At 36.8% G+C, this 17999-nt stretch overlaps 1 protein-coding gene across 1 annotated transcript; it reads left to right on the plus strand.

Moving 5' to 3' along the window:
* The first annotated feature begins 82 nt into the window (after positions 1-82).
* LOC128513288 (cilia- and flagella-associated protein 69-like) lies at positions 83-17216 on the plus strand. Its single transcript, XM_053487019.1, has 24 exons — positions 83-140; positions 253-392; positions 1755-1811; positions 2110-2175; positions 2562-2671; positions 2782-2858; positions 3960-4058; positions 4222-4374; positions 4452-4629; positions 6420-6543; positions 6644-6692; positions 6784-6905; positions 6991-7225; positions 8354-8524; positions 9143-9258; positions 9356-9474; positions 9589-9670; positions 9758-9950; positions 11236-11373; positions 11457-11533; positions 13350-13547; positions 13649-13735; positions 15368-15472; positions 16067-17216. Exons 2-24 carry the CDS (start codon positions 264-266, stop codon positions 16238-16240), a joined length of 2859 nt encoding a protein of 952 aa, XP_053342994.1. The 5' UTR covers positions 83-140; positions 253-263; the 3' UTR covers positions 16241-17216.
* Positions 17217-17999: the final 783 nt, after the last annotated feature.

Consider the following 17999-nt stretch of genomic DNA (forward strand, 5'->3'; position numbering starts at 1 on the left):
TTTGACCTCTATTGCGCTCCGTAGGCTGGGTCGGTTGCTATGGGGACGGTTGCGCGTGCTGCTTGTAAACACTTGTCACCCACAGCCGCCTTGTGAGCGCGTGAAGAGCACGGATTCAACTACTTAGTAAACTATTGCATGTAAGATACTAATACTACTAATAATCCTAATCCTAATGATGAATATCCTCGGTCGTGCGGAGTAAGGTGTTCTGTTGTGGCCGTGCTGTGTGAATATGGTTCATTTGTGCAGGTGGTTCCGGGATGAGCTCCTCTGAGGCGCGGATGAAGACCTCTTTCAGATCCAGCACAGGCTCCAGGACTCACACACACACTCCCAGAGTGAAGCTCATCAAACCGCTACTCACAGGGAAGAGTCCGGAATTAACCGAGGTCAGCAAAACTGCTGGAGTTTATTTAGAGTGGAGAGAGAATAAGAAAGCTGTAGGTGTGATTGAGGCAGGAGTGCAGGGTCTGGTCAATATCATCAGGTCATCACGATACGCTCGCCCGATATCCCTTACAGATTAAACATTTATACTTAAAACATATAACAATTAAAATCTAACTGAAAATAGATTATAATGATGTATGATTATTTTACAATCATATTTTTATATTTTCATTGTATTTTACGTATTTGCTTATTTACTTATATGTTTACTTACATTCTTACTTATTTATGTACGTATTTAATCATTTATTTATTTACCTACCTGCTAATGTATGATATTTATTCATTTATTTATTTATTTATATAAAGATTTTTTTTATTATTATTATTATTATTATTATACATTTAAAAAAACATATTTACTAGTTTTTCTATTATTACCATACTATATAACCTATTACGGTATATAGACACATATTTTATTTACATTATTTCTTTATTTAAAGAAAGTATTTTAATAATTTTGTTAATAAAACAGATATATTTTACTATAATTTTATACTATATAACTTACATATAACATTTTCTTTTTTTGCTCATTTAAAGATTTTAATTATAATTAAATGTTTAATAAAACAAATATACTATAACCTTGCTATAATTTTATATTTTATTTATTTATTTATTTATTTATTTATTTATTTAAGGAAAATATTATTATTTTTATTTTTATTTAAATAAAACATTTATTTGTATGATATTATTTTACTGTAATAATTATACTATCTAACTTACTTTTTTATTTATTTTTTATTTAAAGAAAACATTTATTATTATTAATAATAGACCTTTTAAAGGTCTGATCCTAGTATCGTCCCTGCACTCAAATACACATTGAAGGACTCACACAGCTCTAAAAACACTAAAAAAAACTTTTTGTTTCCTGAAATAAACTTTGAACTAGAGATATTTAAGAGAGATTAGGTAAATCTGTTTTTTTTATTTTTTTTTATTTTAAATATAACAACAAAACGAAACTACTACAAAATGTAAAATTTGAGCAGACTATAATTCAAAGTGTTTCATTCTTGTTAGTGTTTTTTATAATGGAAGTTGTTATGTGTCATATGGACATGTAGATTGACATTTGTATAGACATACTGTATATAAATATCTATAACTTGGTGTGATTATGGAGTGAGTGGAGGTTAACCTCTTCAAATATTCAGTACTAGGGTGTCAATAAGGAACTAGATTCTCTTGTTACAGCATTTTGGTAGAGGACGTGTCTTGAGTCTTTACTGTCATCAAAACTCTGTTGAACAAGTTCCTGGAAATAAAATGATTCTTGCGTTTTTCAGGCTTCGAGGCATCCTGATCTCCCCCGCGTTATAAACCTGCTTCAGGAAAATACATCAGTAAGTAATACACCTAATCAGAGCTCTAATCACTGTCTTAAATTCTCACATTTATCCTTAATTACATGTATGCTGTCCATTTTACTGTTAAATTACTTTTATACAGTCAAATAAAAAAAATATTGGCACCCCCTTATACGTTGGATGTAAAAGATATACAGTGTGTCTAATTGCTTTAGGTTTACAAGAAAAGTTTTGCTCCAGATTTAGAGTGCTTTCATAATGGGTGCCAATAAATTTGCTATTGACATCCAAGTTTTTAAAATTTTGCTTTAACGTGTTTTGTCCTTTTTCGCAGAGCTCCCTGAAAGAACGGCACATCTCGGCCTTGAAGCGAGTGGTGAAGAGATGCCAAAATGGCTATGTATCCTCACCGAATTATAAATCCCCCCAAAAAATTTAAAATTTAAAATAATAACACAGGAAAGCAATCTCAAGTGGCTTATAAATCGTCCTAACAAACGTCAATAGAGGTTTTCTCAGCGTTTGCATTCTCTGACGTTATCTATCATCTGTGAAACACTCGTTGCACCCTAGAGGGAGCTGGAACTACCTCATCACTGATCCCCTTGAGCCCAATTACAGTGTGCTCAACTTTCTCAAAACCTGAGCTAGATTCATAATAAGAGGATGAGATTTTCACTTGTTTCGTTTGTCTTTGTTAAATCAGCTATCTATCTATCTAAATGTTAAATTTCTCAACATTTAAAAATTTTAACTTAGAATTTACCTTAATCCATGCGATTCAAGTTCCTCAAAGACCTCTCGGACGTCTTTCAGATCTTAAACATCTGTGCGGAAAGATCAGAAGAACATCCTGAGTATGCCTCCATGCTGCGTGACCTCTTACACATATGCAGGTCAGATTAAAATCCCTCATTAATTAATTCATTAGATTAATTAATTGTCTTTTATGGTAATAATCCCTTTGTTAGAGTAGAATCCTAACACATCTTTCTCTTTCTCGCAGGCTTCCCTTCTTAAAGGAGAAGACATCTGATGAAGTGAGGTACGCTGCTGCTGTGACGGACTCACTCTCTCAGATGGGTAAGTGAGAGTCAAACCATCAGGATTTCTTAGATACTAAAACAAAGCATCACCAACAGCAAGCTGTTTTTTTGCATTAATTTAACCAATTAGCATTAATAGTGTTGCTAATTCCGCCTCGTAAATACTTAAAAACAGTTTAGAGTCACTCATGTTGGACTGTTGGTCAGTGTGATAAGAAAAACTTTGTAGTTGTCCTTTGAGTTTTTTTTTAATAGAGCCTGAATTTGTGTTATTTATTTGAAGAAAGCATCTTTTATTATTAATTTGTATATAACGCAGATTCACTATAATTTTACATATATAAACAATTTTACTATACTATACTGTATAACTTGTTAGCTACATGCATATTTATTTATTTAAAGAGTATTTTTTATCATTCATTTTTAAATAAAACTGATTCACTATAATTTCACTATAATAATTGTACTATGTAGCATACAGTATTATATACATAAATATTTTATTTCGTTATTTATTTAAAATATTTTTTTATTATTATTATTATTAATTTTAAAATAAAACAGATATATTATTATTATACTGTTATAACTATACTATACACTTCATTTCATGCGAACATTTCGTTATTTCTTTATTTCTTTGCTTATTTAAGGTTTTTTATTGGAATGTTTTTTAAAACAAATATACTTCAATTTTAATTACATACATATACTTTATGTGTATGTAATTTATTTGATCATGTGTTTTTTGTATGTAGTTTTATTTATTTATATATATATATTTATTGAAATAAAATTTCTTTTTTTTTTTTATAAAACAGATACAGTATAATATAATTTTACTATAATTAATATACTATCTAACTTTATCTAACTAAATACTTTATGTATTTGTTTATTTATTTAAGGGAATTTTTTTTTTTTATAATAGACCAACTAATGGTCTGAGCCTAGGAAGGACTCAGGCTGTTACAAACAAACAAATAAACAAACAAACAAACAGCGCTTTTCCTAAATGTTATGGTAATCTAAAAAACCTTTTGTTTCCTGGAATAAGTTTTAAGCCTGAATTTGTGTTATTTTAACCAGGATGCGTTTGATGAGGATTTTCGTGTTGTTGGTGGTATTTTGACAGGTTATCTGATGAGGGTGTCAGACGCGATGGTCCAAGAGCAAATCTGTGCTTCTATTATATCACTCTACACCCAGGACAAAGTAAAGCACTATGGAGATGGTGAGTCTGTGCAAAACATTTAAAAAATCAGCAAAAAATTATGTTTTATATTTAATTAACAGAAGCAGAGAAAACCTCTTCCTTCTTAGGTTTACTCTGAAAGTAATGATATTTGGAGCGCTAAACCAAACCAGCAAAGTGACACTGCCTGTTTTGTGAGCAGGTGTGTGTCCGACGAGCCTGGCGTACAGGCGTGAGGTGATAGAGCGCAGCGGTCTGGCTGAAACTCTGCTCATGTCACTGGCTCTCCTGGAGAAGCAGCCGGCAGTCAAACTGCAGGTCCTACAGGCACTACAGATCCTCTCCAGGTTTTCTAGTACGTTCCTTTTAACTAGGTTTACCCTGTAGAGTCATTTCTTTTGCACTCCAGGATAACTGTGTGTATTTCTGTAGCAGTGAACTGTAGTCTGATCCTGAAAGCAGAGGGAGCACAGAAGATCTGCTTCCACATGAACGAGCCGGATCCATCCGGACAGATGCTGTTCCGCTCCACCGAGATCCTGTGGAACCTTTTGGACAACGGGTCCAGAGAGGAAGTCACCCAGCAGCTCAGCAACATGGACTGCGTCATGTGCGTTTAGTGCTGCTTCTTAGCGCTTCGTCTAATGGGGACGGAGTGGACGGATGGGAAATCCTTCACCCGGTTTCTGTGGCTTTAATTGACAAACCCACAATATTAAAGTCTGATCTATTAATATCAATTAATTTTTTTCTAGAACTTTACTACTGGTTTGAGATGAGAATGGAAAAAGCAAATGTATTTCAGTTCAGCAAAGAGTTTAGTTTATAGTGTATAGAAGAGAATCTTCATCATGAAATGACATGACACATAAACAAACGAATACATGCACCAGGTATCTTAGGTATAAGATAATTAGGTATATATTCAGGGACAAAAACAGGTACTAACGTATACCTGTCACCAGTGCACTTTTGTTATGCAGTCATAATATAGTGTCCCTTAAAGATTATATCACACCTTATAACAACTAAAAGTGTCCTGAATATTTTAAAAAATGTATCTAGTAATAATGCTTAGTTTACAATAAACCAAAATAAGATTATTTAACCTAGTGCTAGCCTTATAAAGACTTAAATTTTTTAACGTTTATTTCTGGCAAAAAGCAAAATGGCAGTGGATTCATAAAAAAAATATGACGCTTAGCTTAGATTTGTTTTATGATAAACTTATAGTAGAAACCACAAGGTAAATTTGACTATATTCATAATACACTATATTGCCAAATGTATTCGCTCGCCTGCCTTCACTTGAGTAACATTCAATTGTTAATCCATGGGGTTTATATGATCTGATGTTGGCCCCGCCCCCTTTGCAGCTATAACAGCTTCAAGTCTCCAGGGAAGCGCCGTCCTGTTCCAACATGACATGGATGAGTGAGTTTGGTGTGGAAGAACTGGACTGTCCTGACCTCAACCCAATAGAACACCTTTGGGATGAATTAGACCGGAGACTGTGAGCCAGGCCTTCTCGTCCAACATCAGTGTCTGACCTCACAAGCGCTTGGTTTTTCTGGAAGAACAGTCAAAAATTCCCATAAACACACTCCTAAACTTTGTGGAAAGCCTGCACAGAGGAGTCGAAGCTGTTATAGCTGCAAAGGGGGCGGGGCCAACATCATATTAAACCCTATGGATTAAGAATTGGATGTTGCTCAAGTTCATATGCATGTAAAGGCAGATGAGTACTTTTAGCATTGTAGTGTATTTTACTTGATAAGAGGTCAGTGTTTTTTAAACGATACATAATTAGACCACATTCATTTTTAAAGACAATATACAATAGAACAATAGAACAGGACATTTACACTTTAAAATGGCAAAATCTGTCTAGAAATAGCATAAGTAAAATAATATTTGTTGTGTTCTTATATTTAGAAAATATAGTTCATTTTGACTAGATTCAAGATATTTCCATCTGCTAAGATTTTTTTTGCAGTGCAGGTGACTTTAGCTTTAATACACAAGCTTCTACTAAGATTATAAAAATGTACGCACATTTCAGGAAAAAAAATAGTATAATGTATATTTTATTAATTTCATAATAATATTGTTATCATAATATTATTATATATATTTCAATATATAATGTATATTAATGAATTTGGTCAATTTAGTCTTTTTCTGAAGTGTGCATACATTTCTTTTTGTCCGACTCTGTATGAAATGTTTACAGTCCTCTTTTTCTGTATATGCAGAAATGTTACAGCCGTAGTAGCCCTTAATACCAATAAAATTAGACTAGAATAGAATAGTAATATCAGACTGAGTGCATGAGATATTAAAATGTGTTCAATATCAGATGAATCTAGAAAGACTGACTAAGTGTGTTTTGAACACCAGGGTCCTAAAAGAGGCTTTCCTGCATCATCTTCTCAACGGCTTCCGACACTACGACCGCCAGCTTCGCAACGACCTTCTAGTAATTACGACCTTGATTGCAGAGAACCCCAGCGCCCCGCTGATTGTAAGTACGGTGGTTTTGATTCAATTGCCTCGTTATTCCATCATTACCACATACTGCGTATTTGAAATAATTTTTTAATCACGCTCCTTGATTTTGACAGGAGAGCGGGTTTGCTAAGCAGCTCATCCTTTTCGCTACCCTTCCCCAGTGTAAGTTTCGGAGGAAAATAAACTGTATATATTCTTGTAAATAATGAGATATTCACAGAACATATAAGAAATTTGAGTTTCTGTCGTGCAGTGAAGACGCATAACCCTCTGACCCGAAACTTCAAGCTGACCTTCTGTAATGAGGACTTTGAGATGAAGAAGCTGCTGCTGAACCTGCTTGTTGTCCTGTCCAAAGATCTAGCAGCTGTTCAGGTGAAGATTCAGTGCTTAAAGGACATGATCAGTTTCTGTACTCGAGCGTAATGCACGTGTATGTGCATGTTTTTTTTTACCGCAGCTGTTTAAAGAAAGCCGCGTGATGCTGGCACTGATGCTGCTCATCCGGCCTGACTCCCCTGAGAGCAGGCACAGTGGGAAGGTCCAGCGCAGTTGGACGGCCGTCCAGCAGGAGGAGCTGCAGCTGCAGGCGTTGGCCTCTCTGGCCACAGTGGCGCCGCTCATGCTGGACGAGTACATGACTTGTCAGGCCAACACCTGCGTGCTCATGCTTCTGGACTGGTGCACACAGCAAGGTACCAAACTGCACAAAGCACAGAGCAATAAACTAAACATCTAGAGCAGATCATATTGACAAATCACTCAGTATTACAGTCTGATCTGGGGTATAATTCTGTTCTCAATGTGCCATGTGGATAGCATTTGACATTTCCCTTTTGGCAATACCTAGCATCTTCTTTTTAAGAGTCATTGCATTACAATACTGTATCAGCACAGTTTATGTTTATTAGATGTTTCCTTGAAGCTTTTATTCAAATACAAGAAAATATACAAATTTCAAAAGTTCAAATTGTCCAGTTTAACGTAGTTCCTGAAAATTGACAATAAATATTATTCAAATGCTATGGGAATTTTTTAACTGTAATACTTAAAAAGTAATAAAATAAAGTCAATATTTGGAGTGAAAACATGTTGCTTAAAATTAAAATCAGGAGTTTTAGACACAGATTTGTGCAGTTTTATAAGAAAACAGCTGTTAGGTTTTACTGAGCTGCTGGAGAATATGAGTTCTTCAGGTAACTTTGTCACACTCGCTAATTTCTATTTTTATGCAAATCCCAGGAGGGAACATAAGGTTTTTTGTTTTTATCTAAAAATTGGTCTGTCTTGTACTATATATTTTTTCTTTACAGCCATGCACATATTCTCCTGTAATGTTATTTATTTATTCATTTTTAAGTTGTACAGTATATAGAAATACTGAATGATTTTGTACATAATTTTGCAGACATGATAAACATATATAACAAAATTGGTCCAGCATATAATATGGTGCCTAAGACTTTTGCACGGTACTGTATATGGTCCCTCGGCGGGAGCAGACAAAAGAAAGTATTCGCTTTAAACTTTTCTGACAATCACTTGAGATCTATACGTACTGTATCTATGCGTTACTTGTACAGATACCACAGATTGATCTTACATAGCATTCACTGCCCTTAAAAAGCCTATTGAGGAGTTAATTGAACATACTTAACTAATTATACAAACTGTTTTTTTTTTTTTTGTTCAAAATGATTAGATAATTATGCATTTTTACTTTTATTCTGGAGTGTTTATGTTTTATGCAGTTGGAGTAATCAATTAATCATTTTGCTTGAGCAACTTAAACTTAATGTTACACTTTCCTTCTTCTGTACCAGGAGCTGACACCTTCTTTGGCCAAGGTCAGGGTTTCCATGGCAGCGGAGGTCGAGGTGGGAGGAAGGCTCAGATACGATATTGCATACGTCTGCTCCGCTGCATGACCTCGCTTAGCAACAGCGTCATCAACCAGGACCTCTGTGACCAGGGAGCCATCAGCCAGCTTCTCGGTGAACATATAGAGTTTATCTTATATACATCATGTGATAGAAATTCATCTTGGAGGTCACCATAGCATGGGCTTAGCAAATTTAGCATGAAGTTCTATCTTTCTCTCTTATTAGAAATGAATTAACACATGGTAGGTTTATTCTATATATTTTTTTATGATACTCTTACTCCCAGATTAAGGATAGGTACAAGTCCAGATAGCTAGCTAATCAAGACTAGCAGCTTTGGGAATACAGAAAGTCCCTAAGTTATGAACCATCCGAGTTACGAATTTCCGTAGATACGAATGGATCGTGGATTTTAGAACATTCATAGATGCAAACAAATCACTGAAGTACACTGCAGTGCACCAGATACCAATATTTACAATTATTTACAATATTTTCAGTGTGTGACTAAATTAATAAAATTAATGGAATTTGTGTGTGTGCTGGAGAAATCATGCTTTACATTGTATATTTGTGTTGAAGGCATATAAGACTCACTTTGTCAGACTTAAGAACAAATCCGACTTACAAAGTAGTCCTGGGGACTACCTGTACGTCCTATACAATTTTTTTATTAAAAACTCATAAAGATATTCTCTGTTTATTTAATGTATATTTCATGCTGATTAGGGCTGCTGAAGAAATTCCAAGAGAGGAAGGAGGAAGAGGACACCGTGTCTGTGGAGATCCAGACTGACGTCCTGGTCACTCTAGCGAGCCTCTGTGAAGGAGACATGCACAGGAAGGTCGGACGCTCATCCGTTTTTTTAACGTCTTGTTTTTTTTGTTTTTTTTAGGTTTAATCTGAAGTTAACCATATGTAACATGTGTGGGTGTGAGCAGGATTTGTTCGGAGCAGAGGGCGTTGAGGTGACGATCAGATATCTGAAAACGGACCTGGCTCGGTTGTACAGCGGCCTGGGACACAACAGACTCGTTCTCTCCGCTGTGGATTGTGTGTGGTGAGTCACATGGACACCTCAGAAATCCTGCTATTGCGATGCTGCACGTATTAATAATCTGACCGGTTTCTGTGTTTTATTCTTGTTTTCCCACACCAATGTGACATCATATAGGACTTGCATTGTCGGTTGCTACACCACAGAGGATTTGTTTTTGGAAAAGGAGGGTGTGTTTCTCTTACTTGACATCATCCAGGTAAGTAACATAAACCCAGTGCATGGATGAGACCCGATTTTCAAAGCATCGCTGCATCCATGGCTCTGTTGTTGAATTTCTTGCCAGTCGAGCCCCAGGAGCATGCAGGGTATGGTGCTGGCAACGTTGCTGGAGCTCTGTGACAACCCCAAAACGCTGGTACACATTGAGGCCTGGAGGGGAGAGAAAGAGATCACGGCTCCGGCCCTGCTGCTGCAGCTCTGGAGGAAGGAGGAGGAGGAGATCGGAGTCAAGAGAGACCAGCACGGCCGAATCGCTGGTATGTGGAGTTAAAATTTTAAAGTAGCCTATGCAAAGAGAACAGTCATAAACCTTCTTCTGCACTCCGATGAGAATGTTTTCTTATAAAATTTATGATGCGAATATGAATAGATTGTGTATATATTAATTTAATTACAGCGCCGCAAAAAAGCATCTGCCCCTTTCCTAACTTTTTTCCCACATATTTTTCCCTACACTTAAATTATTAAGATTATCAAAGAAATTGTAATAATACACAAAGATAACCTGAGAAAATACAAAATGCAGTTTTTGAATGATGATTTTTTTTATTTAGGGAAAAAAGCTCCCCCTCCCCAACCCGCCCAATAAATCATAAATATGATTACTGCCAGAACTGTTGAATCACTTATATAGACCCTGTTTGACAAAGACAGATATGATGTCTAGATGTATCAGTCTGGCTGACCAATACAATAACAGTATAAGGCTTTGGGACTCCCGCAAACCAGGGTGGGAGCAGGACAGGTAGTTCCCAACTTACAAACATTTGAGTTACGATTTTCCACAGATACGAACAGACCGCGGTTCTACTTCCAGTTCTACCACGGAAATAGCTCACCAGTATTGTACAAAAAATAAACATTACAGTGCACCAGATACCATATTTTAATTATATACAATATTTCCAGTGTGTAAGTGAATGTATAAAATGTCTAAAGTCGGCCTGTATAAAAGCCAACAATAAAATGAGTTGGCCCTACTGGTTTCAATGAATCAGTCCAGGAGCACGATGATAGAAAATGGCTGTCCTGTAAAGCTGTCCTGAGTTCACAGTCCAATACAGTGGAAAACAGCTCTGAGCCACTGTTTTTTTTTTTTTGGCCACATGATAGCAGTGTGGAAAAAGGGGACAGAGATTTAGTGAAATGAATTGGTATGCTTTACATTTTATTTTTGTGTCAAAGGCATATACATGTAAGACTCACTTTGTTGGACTTAAAAACAAATTGGACTTAAGAACGTGCTGCCGGAACGGAACTTGTTTGTAAGTTGGGGGGGACAACCTGTATACACAAATGCAAAAAATTTGGAACAGTGGAGAACCGAATGGCCGGCCTACCAAAATGACTCCACAGTAATGTAAAAGCCTCATGGCCAGTTATCACAATTGCTTGATTGCAGTTGTTGTCGCCAAGGTGGCAAAACCAGTTATTAAGTTTAGAGGCAATTACTTTTTGTACATACTGTACGACTTTTTCACTTCATTGGCTCACTTTTTTGTCAATGCCTTGATTAATCGTTGCTGCTTCTTCAATCTTTAGATGAGAAGAAGCCTCTTCTTACGATGTATCAGGAGCAGCAGCCGCTGGAGTCCATACCTGCAAACAGCCCGAGCGCCGCAGTTGTAGACGTCTCAGAAAACCTGCGTGCCAATATCTACGCTTTCTACTGCAGGCTAGGTAAGTGTGTTAGAGAGAGAGGCAGAGAGAGACAGAAAGACAGACGGACATCAGATGCTAATGAGAACTGATTGTGTTGACAGGCTTTGAGGATCTGCCAGGTCTGAGTGCTGAAGACTCCATCACCTTGAGCACAGTGAGCAGTTACTTGGACTTCAAGGTTAGTAAAGACAGTGTGTTGTGATCTTGTAAAGAATCATTACACTGGAAATAGAACAAAATTGCTAATTAGTTTTAGCTAATTAAATGCTTAATTACTTACAGTAGTTTGTTTTCTCTTTTAAAAGTGCCTCTTTAGATTTTGTACTGGAGTAACAAGTAAACGTTCTTGCCTCAGTTTAGCATTGCGTAACCTTCAAGCATAAAACCAAAGAATCGTGCTGTCTCAAAGTGTTTTGGTTTTTAACACTTTATAGGACAACTAGACCCCAACGATTTTTTAAGGTCGTTTTTTATGATATATTGGTGTTTTCCATTTAAATTTCAAAATAGCGTATATTCTCTTCCCATGGGTCGACTGCGATAAGACAAAGCCTATGTTACCTCAAGCTCCCATTTAAACTTGTTCTGAAGTTTTTACGTGATGCGTGCACAAACAAACAGACAAACAGACAGAAGACAAAAATTCCAAAAACACATACAGACACACCAACTTTACAATTTTATTATATGTAGAGATAAAACAAGACTAGCGTTTTTCTCTCCCTTTTTTCACTAATGCTCAATATAATTACAGACATAGTACTGTGCAAAAGTCTCGAGACCCCCCCCCCCCTCTTTTCTTACTAAACTGATCAGACTTGCTTTAGTTTCCTTCACACCTGTTTGACGGAGGACATCGGACATTTGCACACGGCTCATATGTTGCTCTTGTTTTACACATAAAATGAGGATTTTACGTGCATCATTTCATTACATACGTCACGTTTCAGTCATACTTCCGCTGTCATACCCACATGCCTTCTTGGCTATCTTTACCCTTTTATAGTTTAAGATTTTTAGTATACTTCTCAGTATCCAATTACACTTTATGTATTTCTACTTTAATTATATTTAATTGTAACTTTTGTCAATCTGTAAATTTGTAGATTATTACATTCCATCCCAAATGTAAACATTTTAAATTTGTATCTTTATTTTTATCCCTTTTTTTTTAATTGGAAATTCTATCTTTAATTTAATTGTATTGTTTTATTGTAGTGGTAGTAGTGAAATCTTTGTATTTTATCCTATCTTTCTATTTTAGGTCACAGACAGCCGTAAAAGTATTTCACTGCATATCATATGGCTGTGTATGTGACAACTAAAAGTTTTAATTCGAATATTTTGCTTCCGAAGAGACGGACTTTCATGTATTTTAATGTAAGTCATAAACCAGTGAGAAACAGGTGCAGATGATGGGTTAGGGCTAACCCAAATAAAAGAGAAGGACGATTTACTGTGTAAGATAAAGAGAGGGGTAGGCGTCCGATTCCTCCTCTCCAACTACTTTAGTGTCACACACACACACAAACACACACACACACACACACACACACACATACTCAGTGCCTGTGCGCGTAAACAGAAACACTTATCTGTCGCGATTTATTTTTACTTTTTTTAAAGGTAAAGTGCAGGTTAATTAGTCACATTTTTACTATATATTTTGTGTTAATAATTTTTTAAGTTTTTATTTTCTTGGGTTGTGGAACAAATAATTTATGTTTTCATTATTTCTTATAGGGAAAGTTCGCTTTGATTTATGAATTTTTTGAAATACGAGCCAGCCAGAACGAATTGTGCTCATAATCTAAGATTCCACTGTACTTTCTTTGACATGAGAGTGTGATAATGTATACGTTATAAAACTGCTAGCACAAAGTAAATATCACACACCCAGCTTAAATGGATAAAATGTAAAATGAGGTAAGTTCAATTTTCAGACAAATATTCCCTTTAAAAATGCTTGTGTGTGTATGTGTGTGTGTGTGCAGGTAGCCGAGGTGTGGGACGAGGTCACAGCTGAGCTGGAGCTGGAAGGTGTGAGACCCGTCACTCCGGATGCAGAGGCTCTCAGCAGCATCACCAAGTCAGGTGAAGACAAAGCCAAACACGTCTCCTCACTGCAGCAGAGCATTATGGAGCGGAAAGAGCAGGAGGACCTCCAACAGGAGAAACAAGCATATGAAGAGGTGAAGAATGTATATATATATATATATTTTTTTTTTACATATCCATACGTCACACTTGTCAGATCCAGATCGCTTACAGTTGTTTGACATTCATCATGCAGATCAAGTTAAACCGCAAGCAGCAGGAGCTAACAGCCAAGGCCTGGGAGCATCACGTTGCTAAGATTTCCAACTACAACATCTTAAAGGTGTGTGTGTGTGTGTGTGAGAGAGAGAGAGAGATTCAGATTGTAGACTGATTAGGGATGTGACCCTACACTGGTATTTGATCACTGAATTCATTATGCTATACTGTATACATCAGCAGGTTGGTACGATCATACACAAAGTGCAGCAGGAAATTATTATATAGAATTAAATAAAATGAGTGTGTTGCATAAGTATACATCCTCTTGTTTTGATTATACCCCTTCCAGGCCAAAAAAAATCACACTTTCTAATGTCTTTTTATTGGACTGGGTGGCCTTCAGCTTTGATTACAGCATGAGTTCGCTGTGGCATTATGTAATTTCACAACATTTATTTCCATCCAGATTCGCATTATTTTCTCTCCAAGATCTTGCAGTCAGATCGCTGCATAATGCCTCATCTTGAAGATTCTCAATGCGGTTAAGGTCTAGACTCTGTGGTGGGCAATCCAAGTGTGAAAATAATTGTCTCATGCTCCCTGAACCACCTTTTTCCAATGCTCCACAGTCAATTCTTTATACTCTCTAGCAAATGAATGCCTCACTATGTGCTAATAAGTGATAACTGATAAGTGTTTTCCTTAAGGCTACACAGCTGTTTAGTCCCAATGCCTTGAGTTGTCTTCACATTGTGTAGGGAAATGCACTTATTTTTTCCCTTTTAAATACAGCCATGAGTTCTACTGTTGTTATTTGTATAATAATAATAACAATATATATTCAGCAAATGTTCATGTGATCTCTGATCATGATCACTCTTTTTTTTTCCCCCGACCACAATTCTTTCCTGAATGTTTTACAGTTTTTTAACCCCAACTCACTCTCCTTAGTTGTTTTCTTCGCTTGATGCAGGACAATAATTTGACCCTTCTTAAACAGAGTAACAACTTTGCCATGACCATTGCCATGAGTCTTTATATAAAAGGACAATAATATTTACACCTGGAGAAAAATCTATATAATTTGTAAAGTTTTAACCAAAAATTAAAAAAAATGCATGTTTTCACTCCCATGCTGTTGATGTGAAATCCTTAAATTAGTTCTCATTTGAGAAGCTTGCCATCAGAAATCATAAGTTAAATGTTCTGTAGTCATGGTTAACATGTCGCATTAAAAACCTGATTATGACCAACATCATGAAAATCAAGGTCTGGGACAAAGTGGGGTAGAGTTAATAGGCAGTGTTTGGTTAGGAAGTGAATACTTACTTTATGCAACACTCTGTTGTGAAATGCATTTAATGTGAAGATTTTATGATGTTCTGCACACTAGAGCAACCTGGGGTCAGGGGTAGCTCAGTGGTTAAGGCATTGGACTACAGTTCAGAAGTTTCCAGGTTCAAACCCCATGACCACCAGTTTGCCACTGTTGGGCCCTTGAGCAAGGCCCTTAACCCTCAACTGCTCAGATGTGTAATGAGAGAAAAATGTAAGTCGCTCTGGATAAGAGCGTCTGCCAAATGCTCAAATGTTTATAAAGTCATTATTCCATAAACCTTTCTTGCTGTTTTCATTTTTTGATTTCAGTACTACAATTTTTAATCTAACCTAATCTAATCTAATCTAATCTAATCTAATCTAATCTAAATGCTTCACATCCAGATTGAGTTTATGTCTTTTTGGTTTCCTTCAGGAGTCAAAGATGCTTCAGGAAAAATCTATCGAGTCGTCACGTCCAAAAGAGAAACCAGAGGGATTTATTTTTCACCCCACTCAGATCCCTGGCCTGCAGACTACTGTAAGATTTGTGTGTGTGCTTTATGTGTGTGTTTTAGTAAAACTCTTTGATTTTAGTATGCATCCATAGCTGGATAAAAAAAAAAAAAACTGATTATAAATGAAAGTGTGCTGTTTAAAAAAAAATAGCTAACAATTACAGATTATTTGTCTTCATCAGCAGAATATTAAACAATGACTTATTGCGCAGTGGTGGGCAAAGTACACAAATTCTGTACTTGATTACAAAGTAGAGATACCATAGGTAACATTTTATCCAAGTACAAATACAGTTCCTTAATTTACAAAAGTACCTTCAATTTTACTTAAATAGGAAATCTAGTGAGCTTGTATTAGCTGACTGTAGCCTTTCAGAACTAGAAAAGAGTCGATATTACCACACAACGCAATGTAGAAATGTATTGAAGCAAAAAGTACAGATATTTGCTGTAGGATGTAGAGGAGTTAACGTAAAATGTATCCACTAATAAAACTACTTGAGTATAAATACAGTATGTAAAAACTGCACTTAAGTACAATAAGAAAGTGATTATATACTTAGTAACCTTGCACCTCTGTATGTGTGTGTGTGTGTGTGTGTGTGTGTGTAAAACAGAATTTCTTTGGTCGTGTACTGACGATCGACAGCACCCCTCCGGAGCTGACCGGGGGACCCCTGGCGAATACAGACCTCGCTCTAGAGAGGGTCCCTATTCAGGGCGGGGCTCTGAGGAAAGTGTCCACTTCCAACTCAGACCTGGAGCTTCCAAACACCGTCACTGTCAAATGACTGGAAGTAGATCATACTGTACGCACAAGATGGCAATTTAGCCTTTTATTTTTCCCTTGCACACATAATGCAACAGCGGTATGACCTTCAGCAGCTGACGTTTGACTTAGTGCCAGACTTTTACTCACAAGCACAAGTGTAAATACAGACTTCAAGACTTAGATAACAAAATATAAGCCAACACAATGACTTAATTGGGAAGAAAACCAGAGATGAGCCAAACCAAGAAACAGTAGTACTGTAAATACAATAGCGATGAACAAGATAGATACACAAAACAGATGCGAGACAAAGGCATACCCAAAAACAGGCCTACTGTAGTTATACACAAACTTATAGGGATTGGCATGGTGGCTAAGGTCTAACTGGGCATTAAAACTAGACGAAAGTATGTCTAAGGGATAGAGCTGTGATTTGGAAATCCTTAAACCCTGTCGGCGATAGCAAGCACGTAATCCTCGAACCTGGGAGGCGAAAGCATGCACACAAGGATGGGCAATAAAAACAAATCCAGCTGATTAAACCATTAGCACATTCTCAGCGCTGGGGGACGCTGCTGAGTTGGATGGAGAGGCAGAGTATCTGGGTGAGACGGGACTGACCGCGGCTCAGGCCGACACGATGTGTCCCAGGAGGCGCAGAGCTCAGGGCATGGCACAGGAGACTTAGGGTGTGGTTCAAGGGAGGTATGAATGCGAGAAGGCCACTTATTGCCTAGAGGACTGACAGGTAACTTATGAACACAATTCTGAAGCATCTTTTTACAAGCATGATTGATATGAAGCAACTGCACGGTGCCAGAACATTTTTTCTATTTTTCAAGATTTTCAGAAATCAGAACATGGTTCTCTGAATTTTGAGAACCATTTCTCAGTTCAGATCTAAAATTCTCATGACAACTTGTACAAACTTTACACGATCTCTGCAACAAGGAAATAAACAGGGTCAACAGCCAGGAGCGAAGAGCAGTATGGATATGTGGTGGAAGAGAAAATTATAATAATTAATACTGTTGTAATAATAATAATAATAATCATAATAATAATCATAATAATAATCATAATAATAATAATCAGAGCTTTCTGAAACAATATAAATTTCTCTGGACACAGACAAAGCTAATATCTGCTATCAGAAAACCTGACAGGACAGATAGATAAATTTCATAGACAGATAGATAGATAGATAGATAGATAGATAGATAGATAGATAGATTACAGACTTATTTAAACCTTTCCTCCATGTGTACATAATCTAACTGCTGGTATAAGCATCTATAGCGGAAACAGAAAATAGCAACAAGAACAAAAAGTCAAAAACACCCCATCAACCTCTCTCTCGAGCTAAGCCAGCTGAGTGTTAATCACTGCTCCCTCCTCCAGGAACTCAATCATCCTGACTCAACTGGAAGAGCAGGTCTGCAGATGTCCAGATGTGCAGAAGAATACTCTCTGCTGCTAGCTGTGCAGCCACTGTAGAAGATCTTAACTGTCTGCCTTCCATCGCCCATTGGTGTGGGGTTTCTCCTCACCCTGGTCTGAGTTGGAGATGACCAGGCTATAATTCACTCACTTGCTCATAGTCTATTCTGCTTTATCCTGTATACAGGGTCACAAGGGCCTAGAGCCTATCCCAGGAAAGTTAGGGCGTCAGACAGGGTACACATTGGAAAGGGTGCCAATCCATCGCAGAGCACACACACACACACACTACTGTATGAGCAATTTGGGAACGGCAATCTGCATGTCTTTGGACTGTA

The sequence above is a fragment of the Clarias gariepinus genome, chromosome 2, assembly GCF_024256425.1.
Source record: "Clarias gariepinus isolate MV-2021 ecotype Netherlands chromosome 2, CGAR_prim_01v2, whole genome shotgun sequence".
In the NCBI taxonomy this organism is placed as follows: domain Eukaryota; kingdom Metazoa; phylum Chordata; class Actinopteri; order Siluriformes; family Clariidae; genus Clarias; species Clarias gariepinus.